We start from the raw sequence: 24588 nt of genomic DNA, 5'->3' as shown, positions 1-24588 counted from the left end.
AATCCCCGCTCCTGGCAGAGAAAGGCTTTGAATGCGGGGGGCGGTCTCCCTCATCTCAGGAGAGTTCTGTAACTACTGAGCTATGGGATATTCTGATGGGCAGGGGGGCACCCTTGATCACTCCTGTTTAAGCTGTGGATAAATAATGAAAGAGTGGTTAGGGCTGGGGGACAGGACCCTCAGTTACCCACAGCCCAGGCAAGTGCTCTGACCACTAGACTAAAAGTTATAAGGTACCAACACCATCTCTAGCCATGGAGTGAGGCAGGTGCCTAACTCAGTCCCTCAGGCACCTATTCAGAGATCGCTAGCAGAGCTAGCCACTTCCCGGCAGCCTGGATTTAGGCACCTCTCTCTAAGAGAGGGGCAGGGTTTAGCACACACCCCTCTCATCAGCAACTCCCATTGGTTACCATAGGCAGCAACCAGTCTTAAGAGTCTGTCTCTCCCCATTCATTTTATAGAAACCTAGGTACCTAACTAAGGCTTTGTGGATCATAGTGTTGTTTCTGTGATTTTCTAGGCAGCTAAAAGTTAGGCAATTTGATGCTCAGCATTGCAATGCCTAAACCCCCTTTTCTGGATCCCACCCTAAGAGCCTAAATACCTTTGAGTAAGTGCCTATTAAGGAGTTTAGGAGACCAGAAAGCAGGTTGCTTGGAACCCCTTGCATGGGACTCGGAGAGCTGCAGGAGACAAGAAGAGAAGCAGGGGAGGGAGTCTTTACACCCTAGGACTGTGTTTGAGAAATGCCCCATGCTGTGTGTGTGAAGAGCTGGATCTCTGTGTGACACTGGGGGCTCTTGAAAACCTATTTAATCACAAATTATCTGAACGGGCATATAATTTGTGATTAAATAGCAGCTAAACATCTTTAGGCATTCCAATTTGCAAATAAATCCATTACTCCCATCAAAAGTTAGAAGGGGGGACAGGAAAAAGGGCTTAGTATGGAAGCATAGACTGATTCTTAACTATGGAGTTGTGACCAGTGCATTCAGAGTACTTACCCACCTGTATGAAGTGCTTTGAGTGCTCTGAGTAGAAAAGAGCTACATAAAGTACTAGTGACTCAGAAAGTTTAGCTTTTCAATTTCCTCCGTGATTTTGTAAGATGATGATAATAATACTTAGAACCTTCTCATCTGAGGATTCCAAAGCAATTTATGAACATTAATGCATATAGCCTCACAACCCTCCTGTGAGGGAGGCAAGACGAATTACAACCATTTTAAAGAGGGAGAAACTGAGGACACAGAGAGACTAAGTGACTCAACCAAGGCTACACCGGATGATATGGATGGTCTCTGCTTCACACTTGGAAGATGTTGAACATTTGATCAAGAATGTCAAATCCTGTGCAGTGGTTTGTCCACGGAAGAGACCACGGTACCTCATGGCAGATGTAGTTCAGCAGGGGAGCTGGGCCCAGAGGGGAAAAGAGGGCCATGAGGGATTCAGAGCTACAACTCCCATGAGGCATTCTGGTGACTCAGGCAGATACACTGATTACTGTCATCCCAAAACTAAATGTTTCATTTTGCTTTTCCTGATGGAAAATTCTGCCAAAATCAATCATTTCAGGTGGAAAATGTTGATGTTGGCAAAACACCAATTCTGATAGAAAAATGTTTTATTCTAATTTTTTGACCAGCCCTATTCCTCAGGCTTGATGCATAACCTCCCTCTGCAAGCCTTAGCGAATCTGTCTTCCCCAATAATTTCAGAGTGGATCACTAGCTACCTGACAAGCCTACATAGGGCACTCAGTCTCCAGTTGATCGTATTGAGGCTTCTCAGGGAGCCGCTAAACCCATTTAGTCTCATTGGGCTCTGTTAAGCCTGTAAAGGCTCCACAGTGACTGAGGATGGTTATGAAGGACCCCACCAACCTTACTAAGGCTTGTAGAAGGTGGAGGGGCCCTTGACAAGCTAAACAAGGGTTGCAAGGAGATGAACTCTCCAACAGGCATTGTAAGGCTCACAGCAGGATGTTGCAAGGGACTCCAATAAGCCTCCATACTTCCAAGGTGGTCATAACAGAACTATTGAGGTTAGGAGTGGTGGTATGGCCCCCATTCAATGACTCACATACTCCCACCCCTCACTGCGTATCCCCACTCTGCTGAGACCTTCTCACGGTCCCCTTCTCTACAGCTACCCACAGTCTAGGCTCTTCTCCAGCCCAAACCCTCCACTACCTGCTCTCTTACAGACCTCTAAGGAAGTGAACATCTTAGGAGAGACATAGGAGAGGGTTTGTGGGATGACCACACAGCTAGGGGAAGGGGAGAGCAGACAAGAGAAGAAAACGCCTCTTTGCTGCTCCCCTGCTCAACACAGATGAAACCAATTAACCTCATTTTAATGGTCTCCCACTCTCCTTTCCCACACAAGGAGCTGGCAAAAAAAAAGCTAAATTTTGTTTAAAGGATAGGGGCCACTGCTTTTGTAAATTGGCCTTAATTTGCAAACAGGTTCTCTGATTAATTTTTGGTGGAAACTTTCCCCTTTCTCCAGTGCAAAACCTCACTAGGCATCAGTGAGTACTGTGAGCTCTGTCTAAATGAAAAGGGAGAGAGACAGTTACATTTTTTAAAATAAAAGCTTCTGCCTCCAGCAGTCATTTGCTGGAACAAGCCAACGAACCATTCTGATCTCATTATTTAAAATCTTAGCTTTTAACATTAGAGCTTAATCAACTCATCTTTGGTCCAATCACGTTGATCTTGACTCTGTGAATGAAGAAAACTAAAATGCATTTCTTTTTCTCTTCCCAGGTGTGTTTTTTTTTGGTTTGGTTTGGTTTGGTTTTTTTGCTACAAATGGCAAAGAAGTTAGAAGGATATTTGCACTCTGCTTAATGCCTCTGGTTTTTAGCATGTAAAAAATCAGGAACCCCTTTATCCAATTGACTTCAAATTTGTTAGAAAAATTCTAACTTGGCCCCAGATCTAACCTACCAGTTTTGAGACCAACACTCCATTGTTTGTTTGTTTTTCTGGGGGAGGGGTAGATGACAAAAAGCAGGCTCATAATGAAAATTCACTCGCATTGCTAACAGTGGACTGGCTCCCACCGTTCCATAAATTACAGTATAGAATAATCCTGCATTGGCAAGATGATGGACCGGATGGTCTAATAGGGCTAACTTCTATAATTCTGCATGGCAGGGATTTTGGCCCAGATCCTCAGAGGTATTGATTTCAATGAAACTTAGGCATGTAAGTACCTTTGAGGATCTGGGCCCTTTTCTCTCCTTAGATCTGTAAAGTGCCATGCACCTCTATAGTGCCATAAAATTAAAATATTAGAACAATGAAATAATAGATGTTTGGTGGGACTCCATTTTCCCTGATTTTCCACAACAAAAATATTATTATTAGTATTACAGAAGCACCTAGAGGGCCCCGTGAAGATTGAGGCACCATTGTGCCAGGTGTGGACAAATACAGAGCCATTCATGGCCCAAAGATTTTATCACCTAAATAGGCTGGACAAACAAAGGACGTATTATTTTCCCCGTGTTACAGATGGGGAACAGAGGCCCGGACTATTTAAATGACTTGCTCTAGTCACACATGATATCTATGGCACAGCCAGAAATTTAACCCAGATCTCCTGCAGCTCAGCCTCATACGTTCACCATAAACCCCTCTGTCTGTTCTGGAATGCGCTCATGTTCCTTAGCGTGACTAACAGAATGGATTCTAGGGGGCTGATTGTAACTGTGTCGTGATTCTGAATAACCTTGCGTCGGTCGAGTAGGGAGGAATGGCCTTGCCCCACTAAGAGGCCTTTCCCTTCACTCAGTTCCAGCTTCTAGGGTTTCAGATATTGAAAATACTGCATAAGTGACAGCACCGAACAATATTAAAGGCACATTGAAAGAGTATTTTATGCTATTCCATTTTAATGGCTGGTGTTTTTATTACATAGCTTGTATGGTTACAGAATAGTCTGTGCAGATTTAATGCCTGGGTATTGTAATATCCAAGGTGAGGATATTGAACATTCTATTACAGTGTAGTTTAGGACATCAGTTTATTTTAAGTATCCGCTTCTCCTTGTCCCCTTCCCTCGTGTCCATGAGCTTTTCCTGATCCTCGAGACTGGTAGCTCTGCAAGGCTATCTCTTATAACTGAAAATATGAATCACTGGTCTTCTTCTAGCATCTTCGAGCTGAGGGTTCAAAACACTTTACAAACATTAATGAAACCTCAATGAGACTTTATTATTATCCCTATTTTCCAAATGGGGAAACTGAGGAACAGAGAAGGAAATGGCTTGCCCAGCATATCAGTGACAAAACTGGGACTAGAACCAGGAGTGTTAGCACTTAGCTTCCACTAGGCCACACACACTGACTGCTTTTAACTGTGAGTGCCCTTTTAAGGGTGATTAGAATTGGCATATGATTCATTTCACTGCATCACAACAAATTGCCTCCATATCTCTCAGTGTACAGCTGACTTTAGCAAATACAGCTTCAGTAGCCTTGCCATTCCTCTTCATCAATGTTCTCTGCCAGATCACTGAAATCTCCTCCCCCCAGCCCTGCTGCCATAACTGCTGCTTGGGACAGTGGAGAAAACTCAGCCCCCACTCTGAGCAGAGTCAAAGAGACACTAATGAGCAGAGGAGGTAAGTGTAGGGCCAAAGTCTCTTAGGAGAGGCCCAACTGTTGCGATGGGTTCTTCCTGATCATTGAAAAACCCAGAGCTGAATCATGTAGTGGTGCTGTCACTGAGCTCTCTCCTAGCTGAAAAAGAGCTCAGAATCACTGAAAATTACCCACCAGAGAAACTGCCTTGCTACTATCAGGCAGTGGCAGAACAGAGCAGATTAGTGATCCCAGTCCTGTCTCCTCTTTCTGACAATGGCCAGTGAAAGTTGATTCTGCAAAGAGACTTAATCCAGCACAATGCACCTTCCTGGGCTATACTATACTGAAAGGAGACATTTCTTCCTGACCATATACCCTGAAGTATGAAAATGGTCCCTTGTGAATTTCAAAGTCAGTAGCATAGCTATGAATGCTATTCTTTATACAAGTGCCATATCAGCTGTTCCCCTCTTGCTAAGCTATTTGTCACAGTGATTCTCTGTGACAACACGTGCCACAGGTTTTTTGCATCTGATCCATTACAGGCATACTGCCTTTTCACTGGCATGGTGTCCTACACTGTTTATATTAAGGGGAAGAGTAAAACCAGCATGCTGCGGTCCAGTGCTCAAGACCGTAACACAGCAGTTTCTTAGACTCAGTTGTTGCTTTTGTTGAACATCAGAGTCAGCAGTCCCAGATGTATTGGTATCTGGGCTCTTTTGGGCATCCAAAAAAATACTTACATGGCACTTTATCATTTTACCAACCTTAGCTTTAGTTAGCCCTCACGACCACCCAGTGAGGGGAATTGCATTATTCCCATTTTACAGATGTGGAAACTGAGGCACAGAGAGGTGGCAAGATCAGGGTCAGGACTCATAAATCCCTGGCTCAGACCATGAGAACATGGCACTCTCGCTCAACATTGCGTGCAGAGACCATTTGTTGCTGCATCTGGACCTGCTGTCCTCAGATACTATGGGTGACAGGCACCAATATAAGAACCTAGCTAGCTACATGTGGGGTACCTAAGCATTGTGGTAACTGGAAGTCCCTTTGGACATGACATCCAGGCAGAGGTGAAAGTAAGCCGGTCCGGTATGGCGTACTGGCAAGAGCCAGTATGCCATGCAGGACCACACCGGCTTCCGCGGCCAGGATTAAAAGGGTTCTGGGCTGCCCGCAGCAGCGGGGAGCTCTGAGCCCTTTAAATCCCACCCACAGCTCCGGCGGCCGGGCTGGGGCTGGGATTTAAAGGACTCGGAGCTCCGCACTGCTGCAGAGAGCCCCGAGCCCTTTAAATCCCGGCCCAGCCCAGCAAGGCTCGGGGCTCCCTGCAGCTGTGGGAGTCCCGAGCCCTTTAAATCCCAGCTGGAGCTGTGGTGGGGATTTAAAGGGCCGTGGAGCTCCGCGGCGGCTGGAGCCCTGGGCTCTTTAATTTGCTTGTGATCCCCGGGAGCTCCCAGCCACCTCTGCAGCTGGGAGCCCCGGGTTGATTTAAATGCCCTGGGGCTCCCAGCCACAGCCGGTGCCCCAGGGCCTTTAATCTTGAGAGCCCCCGTCTCTTCCGGTTGAGGCCATGCCTTTTTCAGATGAGGCCACACACCCCCAGGACTCCGGCAGTACCAGTAAGTCCTGTAAGTTACTTTCACCCCTGCATCCAGGGCATCTGTCTTTATGGCAACTGAACCTTCTGGGTATTATTTGCTAGGTGAAGAGAAGGTGACAGAGAGGATCTCTGGCAGGCCTAACAAAAGTCACTCGTCAATCACAGATTCTATGAACAAGAACCTAGGCTAAGGAGCATGTGTTTGGAGTCTGGGTCTAAAGGACAATAATGCATAGTACAGGGGGATGCACCTCTTTCTCAGCAAAGCCAACAATAGGTGTTTTGAGCCACCCTCTGCTAAGATCTTGGCCTCCCACAGCATGTAATTTTAAAAATCTTAATTGACTAAAGTTTTCTGGAAACCTTATGGAAGGAGAGGCAGATAGGCCAGCATATTAATGCTAGAGAGTAATGATAAATGCTTCCTGCATTAGGTTTCTCTAGGGGTGAGGGTAAGGGTAATGCGGTCAGGGTTCGACGTTTATCTCCAGAGGCAATAGCACGCTGCAGCCTACGTGCACTCTATTTCACATGCCACGCTGCTGATTAAAATAAGCAGACATTTCTGTGAGGTGAGTGCCATTTGAATTGACAAAGTGGGATTTCTGCTGTACACTTCACACATAACGTGGCCCTTCCTAGACTTTGAAGGCAACGGCTTGTTGCCGTAGGGTCTGAAACTAACAAAGCCGAGCAACACGAGCCCAGGGCTCCCGTTGGATCCCTCATCAAAGACAATATTAAACAGCGCTGCTTTCAGAATTACTATTCTGGGCCACTTGGGCACTGAAAACAGAGACAAGGAAGTTATTTTTTGCTACCATAGCTGGCTGCAGCTGAGAGGGTCCCGAGAAAAGCTATCTTATTTTAATGGCTCACACTCAGGGGCGGCTCTAGGTATTTTGCCCGCTCCAAGCATGGCAGGCAGGCTACCTTCGGCAGCTTGCCTGCGGGAGGTCCCCGGTCCCGCGGATTCGGCGGCAGCCTGCGGGAGGTCCGCCGAAGCCGCAGGACCAGCGGACCCTCCGCAGACATGCCGCCGAAGGCAACCTGCCTGCTGCCGTCACGGCGACCGGCAGAGCGCCCCCCGTGACTTGCCGCCCCAGGCACGCGCTTGGCGTGCTGGTGCCTGGAGCCGCCCCTGCTCACACCGCCTGTGCCTTTGCAGGACTCTTATTAATGAGACTAGATTTCTAAGGCTTGTCAAATACACTCCTGTTCCTCCCCCAGTGGTTTCTCCAGATGTCTCCCTGAGCACATTAGGAAACGTCCCTTTCCTGGATCATTTACCCCGCCCGCACAGCTGTCTGTTTCTCCACTTTTTCTGACACCAGCTCTGGAGACCCACAGCCCATCACTTGGGAAGTACCGTTCTTCCCAGTGTGGGTCTGTGGCTAGAGCCCTGACTGGAGAGTTCTGGGATCTGAAGTCTAGTCTCAGCTCTGCTACTGACTTGCTGTGTGACCTGAGGCAAGTCACTTAGCCTTAGTTTCCCCCTCTATAAAATGGGGAGATGTTAACAATGTTTATCCACCTGCATTAAAGCCCTTAAAGATTAAATTAATGAAAAGTGCTAAGTACTAATATTATGAGAGATAAACTGACAGGAAATTCACTGAGGTTAGTAGCAGCCATGGCAGGAGGAAGTGTCTGTGTCTGTGTGTGTTGCGTGGAACAGCTGAAGCAGCTATAAAGGACTCTGCCGCTACCCACAGTGCAAGGCCAGCAGGTTCCTTGATGAATTGGCATATAACTGCACCTGAGATCTTTTGCATTGTTCTCTCAGGACTGCAGAGTGGGTGTTTTGGACTCCCCGATTCTTCCAAGTGCTCATTGTCAGCTGGCTAGGGTGCGTGAATGGAAGAGGCTGTTCCATTTCTCCTCCTCCTCATGCAGGCAACCATCTTCTCTTTCCCTCTTTGCCACCCTATGGATTTGAGTCTCCATGCCAGAGAAGTCTGGTTTAAGGGCCTTGAGTAGGGGAAGGTCAGAGGGAAGCCTGGGCATTAATATAGGACAGGACTTAGGACGGAGGATGCGCACATGTCCTCACCCAGTCTGTCGCCAGTTTCACCAGCTCAGCCAGCTAGCAGCTCATTCAGGCAACCAGTCTGCACAGGGGTTACAAAAAACTGGGACGAAACACTGGTGCTTGTAAAACTGACAAGGGCACTACGTCAGGCCCAGGAAACAGGAAGGTACTTGGTTTCAGATGTGCATGGACACCCTAACGACACCTGTTTTTCAATGTGAGCCTCATATCAAGGTTTCACTACTCTGGGGTCATGAGTCAAGCATAGGCCACAAGCCATTTCCTGGGGCTTATAAAATTCCCCACCCTGTCTAAGCCTTTGGTTTTTTTTTAAAAAAAACAAGTATCTTATCCTTGTGGTTGTGAAGCAAAGCTTCGGGACATAAATAGCTGCATTATTTAGGTTTATTGAACAGCTGACACCGGGAATGCGCAGTTCATGAAATTTTCAGTGAAGATGTATGAATGAGGCTTTCTGCTACATTTTTTAAATGTGAAATTATCAAAATTTTATGCAGTGTCGACTCTGGCCATATATGATGCAGTGAACGGAATGCGTTGTTCTGTTTTGTAAGGTGACTCTCACCGATTTGCAATGCACAGGTGCTCAGCTTACATGTAAAAAGGGGCTTTCTCGCTGTCAGTCCTGCAAAGGCTACCTGGTTCTCTGAATCAAACTGGGCACTTACCTTTTCAGGGACCCTCACCAATTCTATAGGTTCTGCAGGCTAACGTATAGCCCTAGTTATACCTGTGCAATCCCACTGCCTTAGCTTAGACCCTCAAGGGAAATTCAGTCCATCAGCATGGCATGTGGAATTTCCTCCCTTGGGAACACCTCTGGCATGAAGGCCAAAGTGGACAAGGGTTTCGTGTGAACAGCAGTTGAACGTGGATCAGTTGCTTCTAAGAGCTAGGCCTCTATGTTACACTCTGGTGTTAGTTTTAGCACCTCAGTCTTTCCACACTGGAACCAGTCAGGCCTCTTTGTTTAAAAGCCTTGCAATTCATTTACACTGCTGCTACTCCGTCTGCTGCACTTCTGCCCAGGGCTGTTCCACCCTTTATTGCGGCTGTTTACTGCTGGACTATTGGGGATTCTCCTGGCCATCTGCTGTTTCCTCTTCATCTCAGCTTGTTGAACCACTAGTCATATTAGTAGTGCCCCCAACTTGTCCAGCTGGGTCACCACCTGGCTGCAACTGGTCGACATGGAGCTTATACTACAAATTGTTCATTGGCTTTGGCAGCCTGGGCGCCGTTCTGTATCTATGTGACACACAGATCCTTTGGAGTAGCTCATCAGTGGCTTCATCAAGCCTTTGTTCTCTCCCTTGGGTGATCAGAAGTCATGCGCAATGCTTCCATTGGGCTGCTTAGCTTTTGATTTCAGTTTTATGCTGTTTAGCACCTAAGCTGAATCCCACTCCTGACACCATATGCCACAGACTACTTCGTTTATAACAATAAGGCCACTCCAGGCAAGCCAAGGTCAAAAACCAAATAAAATAAAACGCATTTATTTTTCCTACTATGGGCAAAGGAACCAAAACAACCCCCCACCACACACAAATAACAAGCCATCAGAAGCAAAGAAAGACCTTATTCAGGCTAGTGATATGGTTACTAACCAGTGCTGGCTTTAAGTATTTGTTGCAAGGCTAGTCTCCCTCCCTTGAATTGTCTTGGGATATATTGCAGCTGGGAGTGTGTTTCTCAGCTTGGCTAGACAGACACACAGGTAGATGTGTTTCCTACCTCAAAAAGCTTACATTCCCAGATCGTGAAATGTAATATTTTTTGCATTTCCATAGCCTCCCTCTAACTACACACGTATGTAAAGTCATGTCACAGGGATTGCCCCTGTCTGTATAGATTCTAATTGCTGGCAGGCACCATCAATCCTTTCCCCCGTCCTTTTGCCAGTCACTGAGAAAAGCAAAACAACTGTCATCCTTGACTCTGTTTCTCCCCCCACCCTCTTTTCTCATTGGAAAACCATGGTTTTGCCACAAAACAGTGCCCTCTGTGCCTGACCAAAGCGAGGGGAAATTTCTGATTCCTCCCCTGTGCAGACCAGAGGATTTTGTGGTTTCACCGCAACAAGGCAGAATTAGTGATGTTTCACCTCTGATCCGATCCAAGTGAAGGGCACATCTTTCCACACACTTCCAGCAGTGCAGGCTCACTTTGCAGCTATCTCGAGATCCTGTGCACACACATGGGACCCCAGTGGGCCGCTGTATTAAGCCACAGCAACTCCAAAGGCATTCCCACAGTGCAGCTGTAACCCACTGTTCAATGTGCGTTCTATGCTCCCTCCTCCCCATTGCTGCTCCACAGAGGATATGAGACTGTTACACCCCCAGCTACAGAGTCTGGTTCTTTACCTCAAACCATAGAGACTCCTGCTTTTAGCTCTGGAGGTCTCTCACTAGTCAGCCAACACTAGGGTTGCCAACTTTCTAATGGCACAAAACTGAACACCGCTGCCCTCCCCTACCCCACCCCTTCTGGGAGACCTCTTCCCCACTCCTTCTCCAAGGCCCCGGTTGGGACCGAGGGGTTGGGAGTCCAGGAGAGGGTATGGGGTCTGGCTCGGGGTGTGGTCTCTGTGGTGTGGCCAGGGATGAGGGGGTTGGGTGCAAGAGGGGGCTTGAGGTCCCGGCGGTGCTTATCGCAGCTCCCAGGAAGTGGCCGCCAGGTCCCTGCAACCCATAGGCACATGGGTGGCCAGGGAGGCTCCACACGCTGCCATCACGCCTGCAGGTTCCCAGCCAATGGGAGCTGCGGAGCTGGCACTCAGGGTGGGAGCAGCACACGGAGCCTCCTTGGCCGCCCATGCATCTAGGGGCCTCAAGGACCTGGCAGCCGCTTCTGGGAGCCGCATAGAGCTAGGGCAGGCAGGGAGCCTGTATTATCTCCAGGCCCCCGCTGCGCCACCAACCGGACTTTTAACGGAGCCGCCAGGGTCCCTTTTCAACCAGGCATTCCAGTCAAAAACCGGACGCCTGGCAACCCTAGCCAACATAATAGTCATTACACAATGGCTTCCCAGGCTGCTGTCACTGGACCAGTTCAGCCAAAGCTCAACAACCAAAGTCACCTGTTTAATTTCAGTGGGTCACTCACAATCCAGTTACTTACCTGGGGGTGAGGGAGGCAAAAAACAACTAATAACATCCCCCAGAGACCAGCTTAGTTTGTCTCCTTCAAGCTTCGGCATATGGAGGCTCCATTTTTGGCTCACTCACCAGGTCAGCTACTTCCAGATTAGAGAGGATCTGTTTTGATCTCAGCTCTTGTGACACACAAGAAGTGAATTCACACAAGTGAATGAATTCACACAAGTGAATTCAGCCACATCACTGGCAGCCTCAGACTAACTATTCCTTTGTCCAATTACCTGCTTAGAAAAATGATGGGATAAAGGAGGGGAGGGGATATATGCATATCACACAGTCCAGGTGGGACATTAGTTAGAACTTCAGCTGGTCAGGGATCCTGGAGAACAGAGTGCTGACCATGAGGTTTTACCTCAAAGGTGTCTGGGGCCATCCTAGACATCACCTCCACTCAACTACCTAGTAGACTGAGGACCAATGGCCCCTCACAGTCATTTGCAACTTCCACTAAATGAAAGAGGGGGATTGGAATCAAACCCATGAAACCTAGTATCCATGAAACTCTAGTGACTGTAGTAAGAGAGTATCCAGGGGTTCTCAGCCCCTCTCCAGTGTCTTCCTCACAGCAGAATAATATAATACAAGAAAGAGAAATGACTTAAAGGACAACAATGCACTTATTTTCCAGATTGGGGAAATTTGTTCTGGTTCAGTAAATGCATAGAAATTAGTGATTGCATAAGAATCTATTAAGGCATCTGGACTATCTCCTGAGAGACCTCTGCAGGATTGTTCTGCGCAAATTATTCCCCAGGGCTTTGCCCAGTCTAGTTTTAAATGTCCCAGATGATGGGGCTTCCCTCATTTCCCTTGGGGAAACTATTCCACAGTCAAATACATCTCTTCGTGCAAGATAATTTTTTCCTGCTCAGATTTCCTCTTTTCTTAATTTTGCACCATGATTTCTAGTTCTACTCCTCAGGCCACGCGAAACAATCCCTCTTCCTCCTTGGGCTTCGTGCTCTCCCATACACAGAGATCATTAGCACATCTCCTCTTTAGTCACTTGGCCAAGCTAGCCATGTGTTTAGCTCTTTAAAGCTTTCCTCATAAGTCAGGCAGTCCCTCCAGCCCCTTAATCGTTTTTGTTGCTCTTCTCTGAATTCACTCTAATTTTGTTTACATCTCTCTGGAATTGAAGTGCCCAGAACTGAACATAGTAAACAACAACAGCTCATTATCTGGCTAGACGCTAATTCCAGCTATCAGAGCACAGGTGCTGCACACACACACACTTCGTGTATTTAGGTGCCAATTGCCCTCATATTTCCCCAAAGGAGAAGTGAGAGCCTCCTCAGATTAAATAAATCCCTAACTGTCGCTCTAGACCAGAAATGAATCAGAACGAAACCCCTTTCTGGACATTTCAGAAAGTTCACAGAAGGGTTTTTGTTCCATTTTCATACAGCCCTGCAATCTCTGGTCTCTTCCAGAAGTGGAGACACTCCAGGCCCTAGGCACATGAGAACCCCACAGCTCCATTCCTCTGGTCCCACTCCTCACTTAGAGTGGCAGGGCCTCCCTGCCCTTCCAAAGAGGCAGAGACAGCAGCATAGGCTCTCTTACTCTCCTCAGGAGCATCAGATGTGGACCCTTCTCCACACCCCACCTCTCCAGGCAAAGCAGGGATGGTAGCAGGGGTATCTTCTCTAATATTTACCTCAACAGCCAGATATATTTGCCTGACTGTAATAGGCCTGGTCCACCCCATCTTCTTCGGCCACACAAAAAGCCATCATCTGGGGTGGTATTGGCAGAGGGGAATCTGAGAGTTAGCACTTGTCTGAGATGAATGGAACAGTTCACCACATCCAGAGCTGCTGTTGAAGGCTGTCTGCAGACTCAGGCAGACAACCCTAGATTGGTTACACTAAGTTCACATTTTCAACCCTGTCTTCATAACCATACGGGCTAGAAACATATTGATACTTTTGAGTGAATGCTGAGATTTGGATATAATTATATGTCTCAGGAGCTGAAATAGCTATACTGGCAAAAGTGCAGTTTTGCTGGTATGAATCATGTCTGCACTAGGAGCATTTCAAAGGTGTAGTATACAGGTATAGCTATGCCAGCAAAGCACTATTAGGGTAGATTTGGCCTTAATTGCACACTAATGTGCACCCATTGAACTCTACAGGAATACTCTCCACACAAACCCCCGACACATACTCCCAGCAACCATAGTTATTAACACACACCTACTGTACAAGCCTCCTTACCAGTGGTGACCACACACACAGGCATCATGCACATTTTGATACACACACACACACACTAACCCTCTCCCTCCATCTCTCTAATCCACCACCTGTGGCATGCACCCTTCAAAACACAAAGACTCATTCAAATGCACCTAGCCATGACTTTATACCCAGACGTGTGCACAGACATGCACACTCCTGGATCCATGCTCAGGAATGCATGCAACCACTTCATGCACCGATGTATACTTACAAGACACAAATGCATGTGCACACACCCACATGCTCAAAGGCAGATACACACTCATGTGCATTGGAATATATCTATACATGCAAAAATCATAGCTGCTCCTTCGAATACATGAGACATGAGCACATGTGAATCCTCACCCTGCAAACACATTGACCAACATACACACACAAGTGTATGGCCACATGAGCATTTTTACATATGCACTGGGCAGAAGGCTAGTACTCAGTAAGGCTTTGAGTCAGCTCTGCCAAAAACTTGTAGTGTGGCCTTGGATAAGTCACTTTAGGGCCAGATTGTGCCTAGCCATATGCAGGTGCATGAGCGGGAGGGTACGAGGGGGGATATTAATGGTTATTGTCCCAGTGGGTTGTAAGGATTAAGTGGTTCCAGCCTGCAACCTACTATATATAAGTGCTAATGGGCAGAGTGGGAAACCTGTGATTACTCACAGGCATTGCACACTCACACCCGGACATCTGTGCACTGATACACTATTGATTTCCCTGCTGGAAACTCCATGACTGTTGCCAGTGCCTTCCATTTGTCTCCTTGTTCATTCCCCCCTTCATCGCTCACATTCTCTCTCTGTCACACACCCTTCACAAGGCAATTCTTCATTTTTTTATAGAAATGACAAAAAAACCACCTAAAGATCGTTTTATTTAAGAGAGATTCCCTCCAGCCCTGAAAGGAATGAGGAAAGAGACTTCCCCAAGGTCAGCCAGAGCCCAAGCCCTGCAGAGAGGAGTTGATTTCAAGGACAGGCTGGCTTCAGACGTAGGAGTTAATTTAGGGTGGCTCTAATTGAACAGGAAACTCACAAACTCCAATTTTTGAGTCCAAACCTCCATCTATGTCCCCCTTGAATTTAGCTAAACCCTTAACCTTAAACTTGCCTTCAGATCCAAACATCTTATCCGAACCACCAGCCCTAGCTCTGATCCCATCCCTGCAGCCTTAACATGAATGTCCCCATTTTCCCTCACACCTGGACTCCTACCCTTGAAATCCAACCTAGAGAATCCAGTAACAGCAGCACTACAAGCCAGCCCCAAATCTTGCCCTGGGCTCACAAATGAGTGGGAAAGAGGGGGCAGGAAGATACGTTTTCCAATGGAAACAGTAGGGCAGGATTCTTCCATAGAGCTTCAGGAAGCACTGGGGGTGCTTCCCTAAGAAGGGGGTAGGTCCAGGCCCATCAGCCAGCTGCCTGATTATGTTGTAAAACCCATAGAGTTTAAGGCTCAAAGGAACCATCAGATCACCTAGTCTGACCTCCTGTATATCACAGGCCACCAACACCCACCCCCCTGCACACTAAACCCAACAACCAAACTTAGACCAAAGAATACAGCCCACAGGAATTGTGTACCACAGCCAGAGAATAGGAGGAACTGAAGTGCAACAAGTCAGAAGCCCCTGCAATGGCAGGGAAATGATTAAGTGAGACATACCTATCTACTCCTGGCAAGCGACCTGCACCCACACACTGCAGAGGAAGACGGAAACCTGCAACATCCCTATCAATCTGGCCTGGTGGAAAATTCCATCCTGACCCCACATATGGTGATCAGTTAGATGCCAAGCATGTGACCAGCACACCAGCCAGCCAAACCCCTAAGAAAGAGAATGCTTGGTGCCACCTCAGAGCCCTGCCCCCCATCCCACTCAATGTCCCTTCTCCAGCCATGGCCATCCCTGATGCTTCAGAAGAAGGAGATCAAGGAAGGGAACATCAGCAAGCCCTAGCCAGGGCAAACTCTGCTATGGCTCAGGAAAGCAGAGGTGCACCCTTCACAGCACTTCCCCTCTTCTTTCTTCATGAGTGGGATGGGGAACTTTGCCCTGGCAGGCAGGAACCCCACTGGACAGGATACATGGGGCAGCATCTCAGCTTCCATATTTATGCTCCAGCCAAGGCAGGACTGAGCCATGAATATCAAACATCAACCTCTAATTCCAACTCTTCCCTTGGGCCATAACCCTAATTCACCATCCTCTGAGCTGCATTAAGGCAAATGGCATAGAACAAAATCAGGGCATTACCTCTCTTTCTTCACCCATTTGTATTTGCATCACTAATTCCCAGAGTTCCCCCGGCTCCACACTGGGAGGGTATATATCTGTGCCTCTCCCCCCAGCATCCACCGCCCCATACTGGGAGGGCCTGTTTCTGTGCCTCTTCCCCCTGCCCAGAGTCTCCTCTGCTCCACTCTTCACATAAAAACAGCCATACTGGATCAGACCATTGGTCCATCTAGCCCAGTATCCTGTCCTCCAACAGTGTCTGGTGTCAGATGCTTCAGAGAGACTGAACAGAACAGGACAATTATTGAATGCTCCATCCCCTCTTGCCCAGTCCCAGCTTCTAGCTTAGGGACATGCTGAGCATGAGGCTGCATCCCTGACCATCTTAGCAAATAGCCATTGATAGAGGTATCCTCCATGAACTTATCTACTTCTTTTTTGAACCAAGTTATACTTTTGCCCTTCACAACTTCCCCTGACAATGAGTTCCATAGTTAACTGCGCATTGCGTGAAGAAGTACTTCCTTTTGTTTGTTTCAAACCTGCTGCCTATTAATTTCATGGGGTGACCCCTGATGCTTGTGTTATGTGAAGGGGTAAATAATACTTCCTTATTCCCCTTCACCACACCATTAGACCTCTGTCCTATCTCCCCAAGTCATCTCTTTTCTAAGCTGAATAGTGCCCGTCCTTTTAGTCTTTCCTCATATGGAAGCTGTTCCATACCCCTGATCAATGGGAAGGCTGCTTCTGTACCTGTCCTTCCATAGTGTCCCCCTATCCTACACTGGGAGGGGAAGTCTCTGTATCTCTCCCACTCTGCCCCACACTGGGAGAGAGAACTGTCTAGACTGCTCACCCCAAGTGCTATCCATTCTGCCCTCACCATTTTCTCTTCTCATTATCAGAGCTGGACAAGATGGTCTGTGCGGTGACTGATATATTTTTTCTCCTGGACAAAACGATAACAAGGAGTGTGCTTCATCTGTCAAAGCAATTCCCTGACTGAGTCTGAACAGCACATGAAATCACAGCACATTCTTCTTTAAGGAAAAGGGAACCTCTTAAAGAGGGAGAATTTACCATTGGGTCACTGAACTCAATCTCCTGCCACTGGCAGCGTCTCCCAGAAAAGGGACCCCACTAGTAAGGTACCTGGCCAGTTGTGCAATGCTGTCTGTGGATGGCTAGATAAATTCCACACAAATCCTCATGGGAATCACCTTATGCTTCCCCGAAGCACAAGTTTTCAGTGCCTCTTCACCTTGCTCTTGGACTAGTTGTACTCATGGTCATAAGATCATCCATCCCATCCCAAAAGCTAGTTTCAGTAACCCCAGTGACTCTCTCCAGCAGGGAATTCTGCAGGTTTTCTATAGGCCCAGTGGAGAAGACTTCCCTTTCATTGGCTCTTAATCTCACTATAGCGCCCTTTGTTCTCATTTAACAGCATTAAGCAGGAGGGATAGACTATCGCAGAAGGACCCTGTTCCTGCCAAATGAGCACCCTTCTCATTCACCCACCCACTCATCACTCCCCCAACACAGCATGATTGCAGTGCTGCATATCATAGAAAGGACCAGGCTTCCATCCCAGTGGTTCTAGATATCCCTATCATACACTTTGAAGTTCACATCAGAATAGCCTACCTCTTGTCCAGTCACCTCTGTGCGGAATCTCACCTCCCCCAATGAGGGTTAATCCCATCCCACTGGTGCCTGGACCGCAGAAGTCCCAGGGGGGCTGCAGGAGGTGCTGCTGGCACAGGACAAGAAGGCTCAGATTCTAAAGGGCTGCCTCTCCCATTGATCAATGATGGGAGGAGGCAGGGGAGAAGGAGGAGGTGCTGGAAGGGAGTGTGTCAAGAAGCCCCTGTTGTTTGTGGGATGAAAGGAAATGCAGCTGGTAGGTGGCTCCTTTAAGTTGTTTGCTCTCTTGCCTGAACCCCCAAGATACAGGAATGCCCCCAAGGTAGAAGGGCAGAGGAGAGCAATCGCTGCATGACCCTAAGCATGGGGACTGACCACCCCAGCCCCTGTGTAAGGGGCAGGGAATGAAGAGGTCCTTTGCCCTCGTAAACCTATGCTAGTGCCAGAGACCACCTGGCTTTTTGTTCCCAGCACCAGTCTCAGAGCCTGCCTGATGATACTTGTCTCAGGACTAGGAGAGGGACATTAGTGGCTGAGAGTTGGAGCAAGCCTCTATTTGTCATAGTAAAGCCTTCAGATCACATGACTGAGAGTGGAGGTGTCTAAAGGGTGGAGGGATTGGGTCATTACTGGAGTGGTAGCTATTGTCTGCATTGAGTTACAGTGGTCTGTGGGTGTTGGGGCAAACTCATGGGGTTTGACAGAAAAATCCTTGTTTTCAGTACTCTAACCAGCTTTTTCTGCCTTCTCCCTCCATTTGGAGTCTGCGAGTAAATTCAGCTTCACCTTGGGCCTTGCACATCTTCATCACTTAAGAGAACGTAAGCCAGCTGAGAGAGTCGTTATCTCGTCAATATAGCCGTGTGTGGGGAGTGTTCCCTGATTGCATTAGCCACCCTGAGAATAACTAGAAAGAAAAGTATATCCAAGGAAGTGGGGAAAGACTTTTCCTTTGCCTCAGTGATGCACAGATACTGCACAAACTCATCACGTTCACCAGCACACAGGCACCACAGACTAACACACATATGCCATGCCGTCAAACCTCCCTCCCCTGCTCCCCCCTACACATCATGCTACACTGGCTCTACCGAGGAAGGCCGTGAAGATAAAATGCTGGCAAATAAATCAATACACCAAAGGCTGTGCAGATTTGAGGGCACAGTGTGGTCCAAGAGGCAGCCCCATGGATTCGAACCTGATTGGGGCGCTGGGAAGCATAGGAGCTGTGTGCCTCCAGCTCAAACAGGGCAGTGGGGCCAAGGCAACACATGGCAAGGTTTGTAAGAGCCCACTTTTGGGGCTTGGGTTGGCACCAGGGGAATGCGAGGTCACTGGCCCAGCCCAGCCAAAGGGTGAGGGCAGGGAGAACGGGAGTCCTATCCTGCTACCACGCAGAAGCAGAGTAGCACTGGAAACCTGAGCCACCCAGCTAAGCACGGGAGTGAGGAGAGTGAAACTCAGTGCAGGGCTGCAAACCTCGAGCCCTGTCAAGGAGGAAAAGAGCAAAGCCCTCTCTCCATCCCCATGCCCCTGAGCCCAGCCAGGCAGAGGGGACATTCAACCTGTTTCATGTACCCTGGCAAAGGCACCAGAGGAGACAGCCTGTGTGAGTCACTTGGCACTGTGCAGTCCTTAGCTCTCCTGCCAGCCTCAGCTGCGATCCTCTCTCCCTCCACTGCCTGCCATTCAGTCACAGTTTGGCTGTGCCCCACAGCATCAGCCCAGTTCCCTTTTGCTCTCAGCTCCGTCGCCCGTGGGAGATTGGAACAAGGGAAATGTCACCTCCGTATACACATACACCCCCAGACAGACCGAGGGGGGCAGCCTGTTTTAGGGTGGCTCGGAAAACGTCAAGCCCAGTTGGCTAGCTGTCTGCGACGGGCAGTGCTCGGATGGTGTTTGGAAGCTAGGTGAGGAGGCATTCCCTATCCAAATCAATACTCTAGAGTAACAGCCCCACCCAGGCACACTTGCCAGTGTTACTGACACATTCTGGGCTCATTACCATTGAATACTGTGGAGTGCAGCATTTTTCCTTTTAACCCCTTCAGCACCTTTTGGTTTGCTCACCACAGCGCCCTGCCTCTCCTGGGCAGCCCCCACCCCCTGCCTTCTACGGGCTCTCATGCCCTGGGGACTAGAGATGGAAATTCCGTGGCTGGCTTTCAGATCCGCAAAACTGGAACCAGGAGTGGCTCCGATCTGGGTTCCAGTTTATCCAAAAGTTGGGAGGAGGGAGGATTTGTAGCTGTGGTCCCAGTGTTAGCATTGTTCTCTCCCCCTCTCCAGAGGATACATGGTAGCTCAGTGTTCAAAGGGTTAATTATCTCTGGCAGCATCAGGGAAACACAGTTTGGGGATTTGTGCAGTTGTTATGTAACTAGTGCATGGGAACAGGTTAAAGAATAGCAGCTACCAAGCTTAGCATGGATTGTAGTGGGAGCCACAGGACCAGAGTCACTGCAAAAGGTGAAAGCAGCTCCAAACTATGCCAGATTCGGGCTCTCCAGGTCACTGTTCACACCAGCTTGTGGTATGGCTCCAGGACCAGTGGCTTTAGTTGGACAATATGCATCAGGGATAGGAGGAGGAGTTTGGAGTCTGTGTGAATTGACAGTATCCGTTTTCCTTGATGGGTCCATGCCAGTTCTCCCAGAGCAGAGGGACACTCAGTCCAAGCCACTGGACTGCACTGCTCACAGTGGCTACGCATTTATTTGTGTGTGTGAGTGGGGGGGAGTATGCATGTGTGTGTTGAAAAATTCTCCCTCCTCCCTCAGAAATGGGCACATGAGGAGAAGAAAGTGCCTGTTTCCCAATCCAGAGCTGAGGAAGTGTGTGTCTGAGAGAAAATCTGTGAGAGATGAAGGCGAGCATGTATGTGTGACATCGTGAGCAAGAGAGAGTGCGAGAGAGAACAGTCGGATAACGTGTGCAGCAGAGAGAGGGGAGGAGTATGAGGAGTATGGGAGTGAGGGCATGCAACAGTGGTGGGGAAAGGGTGAGCCTGTGAGCGTGAGAGATTGTGTTAGTATGTCTGAGAGAAAGTGTGCAGAAGGGAGAGAGTGGGTGTAGGGGTTTCCGTGGGTGCTTGATACAACTTGTGAGACAGAGGGACAGTGTGTGCACAAGTGTGAGCTAGGGAGAAAAGAGGGCCAGTGTGTACATAAGCAGGACAAGGTGTCAGAGAGTGTGACAGAGAAGGTGTGAGAGAGAAAGACCCAGCACAAGAGATCATTTGTGTGTGTGTGTGTGTGTGTGTGATCAAGCACATGCGAGGCAGTGTATCATAGAGAGTAGGCCTACATACAGGTAATAAAGAGCGTGTGTGTGTGTGTGTGTGTGTGTGTGTGTGTGTGTGTGCGTGTGCACAAAAGGGGTGCTGCATGGTAGATAAAGCGTGTGCGCAAACCAACAGTGCTGGTGAGATGGATCAAGAGTGTGTATGTGTGCAAGTAAGAGGGCAATGGAAGTGAGTGTATCCAGGTGCGTGACACTGTAGGAATTGCATGTGACAGGGAGATAGAAGTGTGTGTGGCACAGTGAGCTGGAGTCAGTTTATGTACACTGTCTGTTATATTTATGGGCATGTGTGTATGTGCCATTATTGGCATGTATGAGTGAGTGTGTTGCTTGTGTATGAGATGCAAGTCCGTGGGGGGGGAGAGAGTGTGTATGTGTGTGTGCTAGTTTGTACACACTGTACAGTATGCATTCACCCTTAATCCTTGTTTACAGAAAACCCCTCTAAACCAACCAAAAATATCTATCGTCCTTTCAAACTACATCCTACTTACACTTAGCTCTATAAGCATGAAACCCAGCTGACAATTCCCCTCTTGGCAAGAGCCAATACCCAGAGCATTTCCTTCTCCCATCTCTGCCTCCCCGGCTCCCCCACTTTTTTTTGCTGAGGGTGGGGAGGAGGCAATGTTTGTGTGGACACACCAAAGAGCCACAAAGGCACCTTCTAAAAACTTAACCGAGATTTCCAGAGAAAGGCGCATCGGCACTAGTAACCCAAAGTGCCAAGCAACGCAGGCTGCGTATGGAAGTAGAGCAGGGACACCCAGCTCCATCCAGCCCCTTCCTTTGCCGATTCCCCTTCTCCCAGCAGTCCCCTGCAAAGAACACAAACCCAGCCGCAAGTCAGGCACAGGAGGTGTCCTCTAACCAGAAGCTTCACCAACAATAATCTCTCCTTGGCTCTTATTTCCTAAAGGAGGTGGAGGATGAATTCAAATAGATACATCTCCATCTTCCAACTCGTCCTCAGTTCATCAGCCCCAAATCAGACAAGAGGGTTGTGGGGGGGAGGCATTAAGAAATGAACTTATCACCTACCTTGCAAGGAGAAGAGGGACAGGAAGAATCCCAGCACCCAGATGCTGTGCAGCCAGTAGGTCCTCATGCTTCTGTCTATCTGTCTCTCTCTCTCTCTTTCTCGCTCTCCTGCTCTCTCGCTCGCTCTTTTTTAAAAAATAAGATGGGATTCTTGTCTCCTTTCTGTCTCCCTGGGCTGTGTTCTAACAGCTCAGACAATCCAGTGCAGAGAAAGCTGACCCACGACAGCCAGATTCCCAAATAACCTCACACTCTCTCCTTCAAGTGATGGAGAAAGGCGGGGGGGGCAGGTTAGATGCCTGTCGTAGCCTGCGCCGGCTGTAAACACAGAGAATCTCTCTGTCTCTCTCTCCTGCAGCTCCAACTAAATGCGACTGTACTTAAACAAGCAATGCCTTATAGGACAGCGCTCAGAGCAGAAAGGATCCCACCTCTGCCACCTAGTGTTGCCAGCTAGACCATTTTATACATATTATAGAAATACAGACATATCATCGAACGTACGTCTCAGATCATGGGTGCATGGACTATGCAGGGCTCACTGCTGCTGTGGGCTCTTACCCTAGCAGTGTGGGGGAAGTTATTGAGCGAAGGGGGAATAATTTCCCCATCGATACAACAAAGAGAGCAGTAGGGCTGACTGGATTTCTCATATCAGACAGTAAAGTTCTGCATCATGAACTCCAGCACACCGGGCCAGCTCTGCTTGTGACACTACAGTGGAGGCCAGTGGGAGACTCAGGAATGCTGACTGTAGATACAGAGACGCTGATGCCCCCAGGAAATGTTTGAAACACTGGGCCAATTCATCCTTGCTGGAACTCCATTGCCTGTAGCACAATATCACCAAGGACCAGCTGGGGCCATTCTGTTAAGAAAATTCTGCTTGCAAACATATATATTTTTTCAGGAGGTGTCCTACACCTCCCTTCCTCTTCTTTGTTTTGCTACTGAAGGGTATTTCCGTGGCACCAGCAACTTTTCCCCTAAGCCTTTATTGGCTCCGGCTGCTTATCCCCCACGTGGCAGTCTCAAAGCCTTTCGCAAGAAGGTATATTTTCCCAGCTGAGGAAACAGCGGCAAAGTGAATGTGTGACCTTGAAGAAATAAATCTGTGGTAGAGCCAGGATCAGAATCCAGGAGTCCTGGTTCATCAACCCATGCCCTGTCATTTGGACCATGATGCTCCCTTACAGTTGTCTCCACGGCAGCCCATTCTGAGGTCACAAATAGAGCATAACAACCTTGTGGTTATGTACTGGAGTGCCATCTTTTCCCAAAGGACCCTCACAGCGCTTCAGAGACTTAAAAAGGTATGCAGCCAATATATAGAAATCACTTCTCCCCCCACTGAAATGCAGCCAGCTCTGTGACGGAATGTGGCACCTGTTTAATCACGCACAGCAACAGTGCACATTTGCTTAGTAAGGAAGTGAATCCCTTTCACAACTGAAACTACAGGATGGAGGGAGGCACAATGTAGTTACCCGATATTTGGATTGGGCCACGAGACCGGGGATAACACCCCAAGCTTTGCTTACTGTGGCAAGGATTCTTAAATGATCCTTGCATCTCATACAAACAATGACATGGCCCTCAGGGGCGGGAATCTAAAGCAATAATTCTAAACAAAAGATTTTGTTTCAATGCCAACATCCCAGTAATAGAAGCAAGGGGAAGAGAAATAACATCAGGTACAACATGCTGTAGCAGCCACACCGTCTCTAAATAGAACGTTTCTTGAAGTCTTTGGTGAGGTGTTAACAATGCATTAAAAATCCTTTATTTTAAATGCAACTAGATGTGCGTGTTGAGAAAACCACACTGGTCTTGTGACCCCCAGCAGGATGTTATGCTGAGGCTGTGTGAGGGGTAGGGATTCTTACTAATACAGAGCTAGAACCATTTCAAAATATTTTCCTGTTACAGCTTTTAAAAAAAGAAAATAAAAGTGGATTAATATCAAGCAAGTAAATAGAGGAGCATTTTTTTCCATTCCTTGCCCCCGCATTTTTAAATGCTGAGTAAATTCAAATCACTTAAAAGGTATGCCCTAAAGATATGCCACGTGGACATTAACTTCACTCTGGGATTTCCTTCGGCCTGTCTCATGTGTTCTCAGTTTATTGACGAAGGCTAAGAAAAAGAACCTGAACTGGATTTCTGTACCCACCTGGAATGGGTTCTTGGTTCAATGCCTGGGAGAAGGAGAGCCTCAGTCATGGCAGGGACCATGTTATGCTACGGGTATGTACAACATCTAGCACAATGAAACTCCAATTCTGACTGGCGCCTTTGAACTCTACTGTAATAAAAATGTTGAAATAATAATATTGGAAGTGGATTCTGTACCACTCTGGAATGATCTGCAGCAATCTGCATGGAACTTGGAGGAAGGAGCACAGGTTGCAGGAAGGAAGAGTTTGGAGGAGACACCTAGAAGTCTGTCTGTGTGCACATGGCTGGAATGCTAGCTGCAGTTGCAGCATCTCTTTAAATAATTCTCTTAATAAAGAGCCCATTTAATTTTACAAGCATGGAGTCCTCATGTTATTACCCAGAACGTGGCATATGAAACAGAAGAGGTCCTGAATTAGACTCTGCCCCATCTGGAAGATGCCCCTGATGGAGGATGCAATTAAATTGGAATTCTGAGGTCACAGCATCTGT

General features: G+C 48.0%; 1 protein-coding gene across 1 annotated transcript in view; it reads right to left on the bottom strand.

Moving 5' to 3' along the window:
• The window catches only part of LOC123360821 (limbic system associated membrane protein), a 1375067-nt gene extending 1352809 nt beyond the window's left edge, over positions 1-22258 (bottom strand). Inside the window, exon 1 of the mRNA XM_045001275.1 lies at positions 21919-22258. Within this exon, the coding sequence (XP_044857210.1) occupies positions 21919-21985 (67 nt within the window). The 5' untranslated portion in view covers positions 21986-22258. The remainder of the gene's footprint in view (positions 1-21918) is intronic.
• Positions 22259-24588: the final 2330 nt, after the last annotated feature.

Source organism: Mauremys mutica, chromosome 1 (genome assembly GCF_020497125.1).
Source record: "Mauremys mutica isolate MM-2020 ecotype Southern chromosome 1, ASM2049712v1, whole genome shotgun sequence".
Classification (NCBI taxonomy): Eukaryota; Metazoa; Chordata; order Testudines; family Geoemydidae; genus Mauremys; species Mauremys mutica.
The sequence above is the reverse complement of the archived record's forward strand: the minus strand, read 5'-3'. Positions and strand labels throughout refer to the sequence as shown.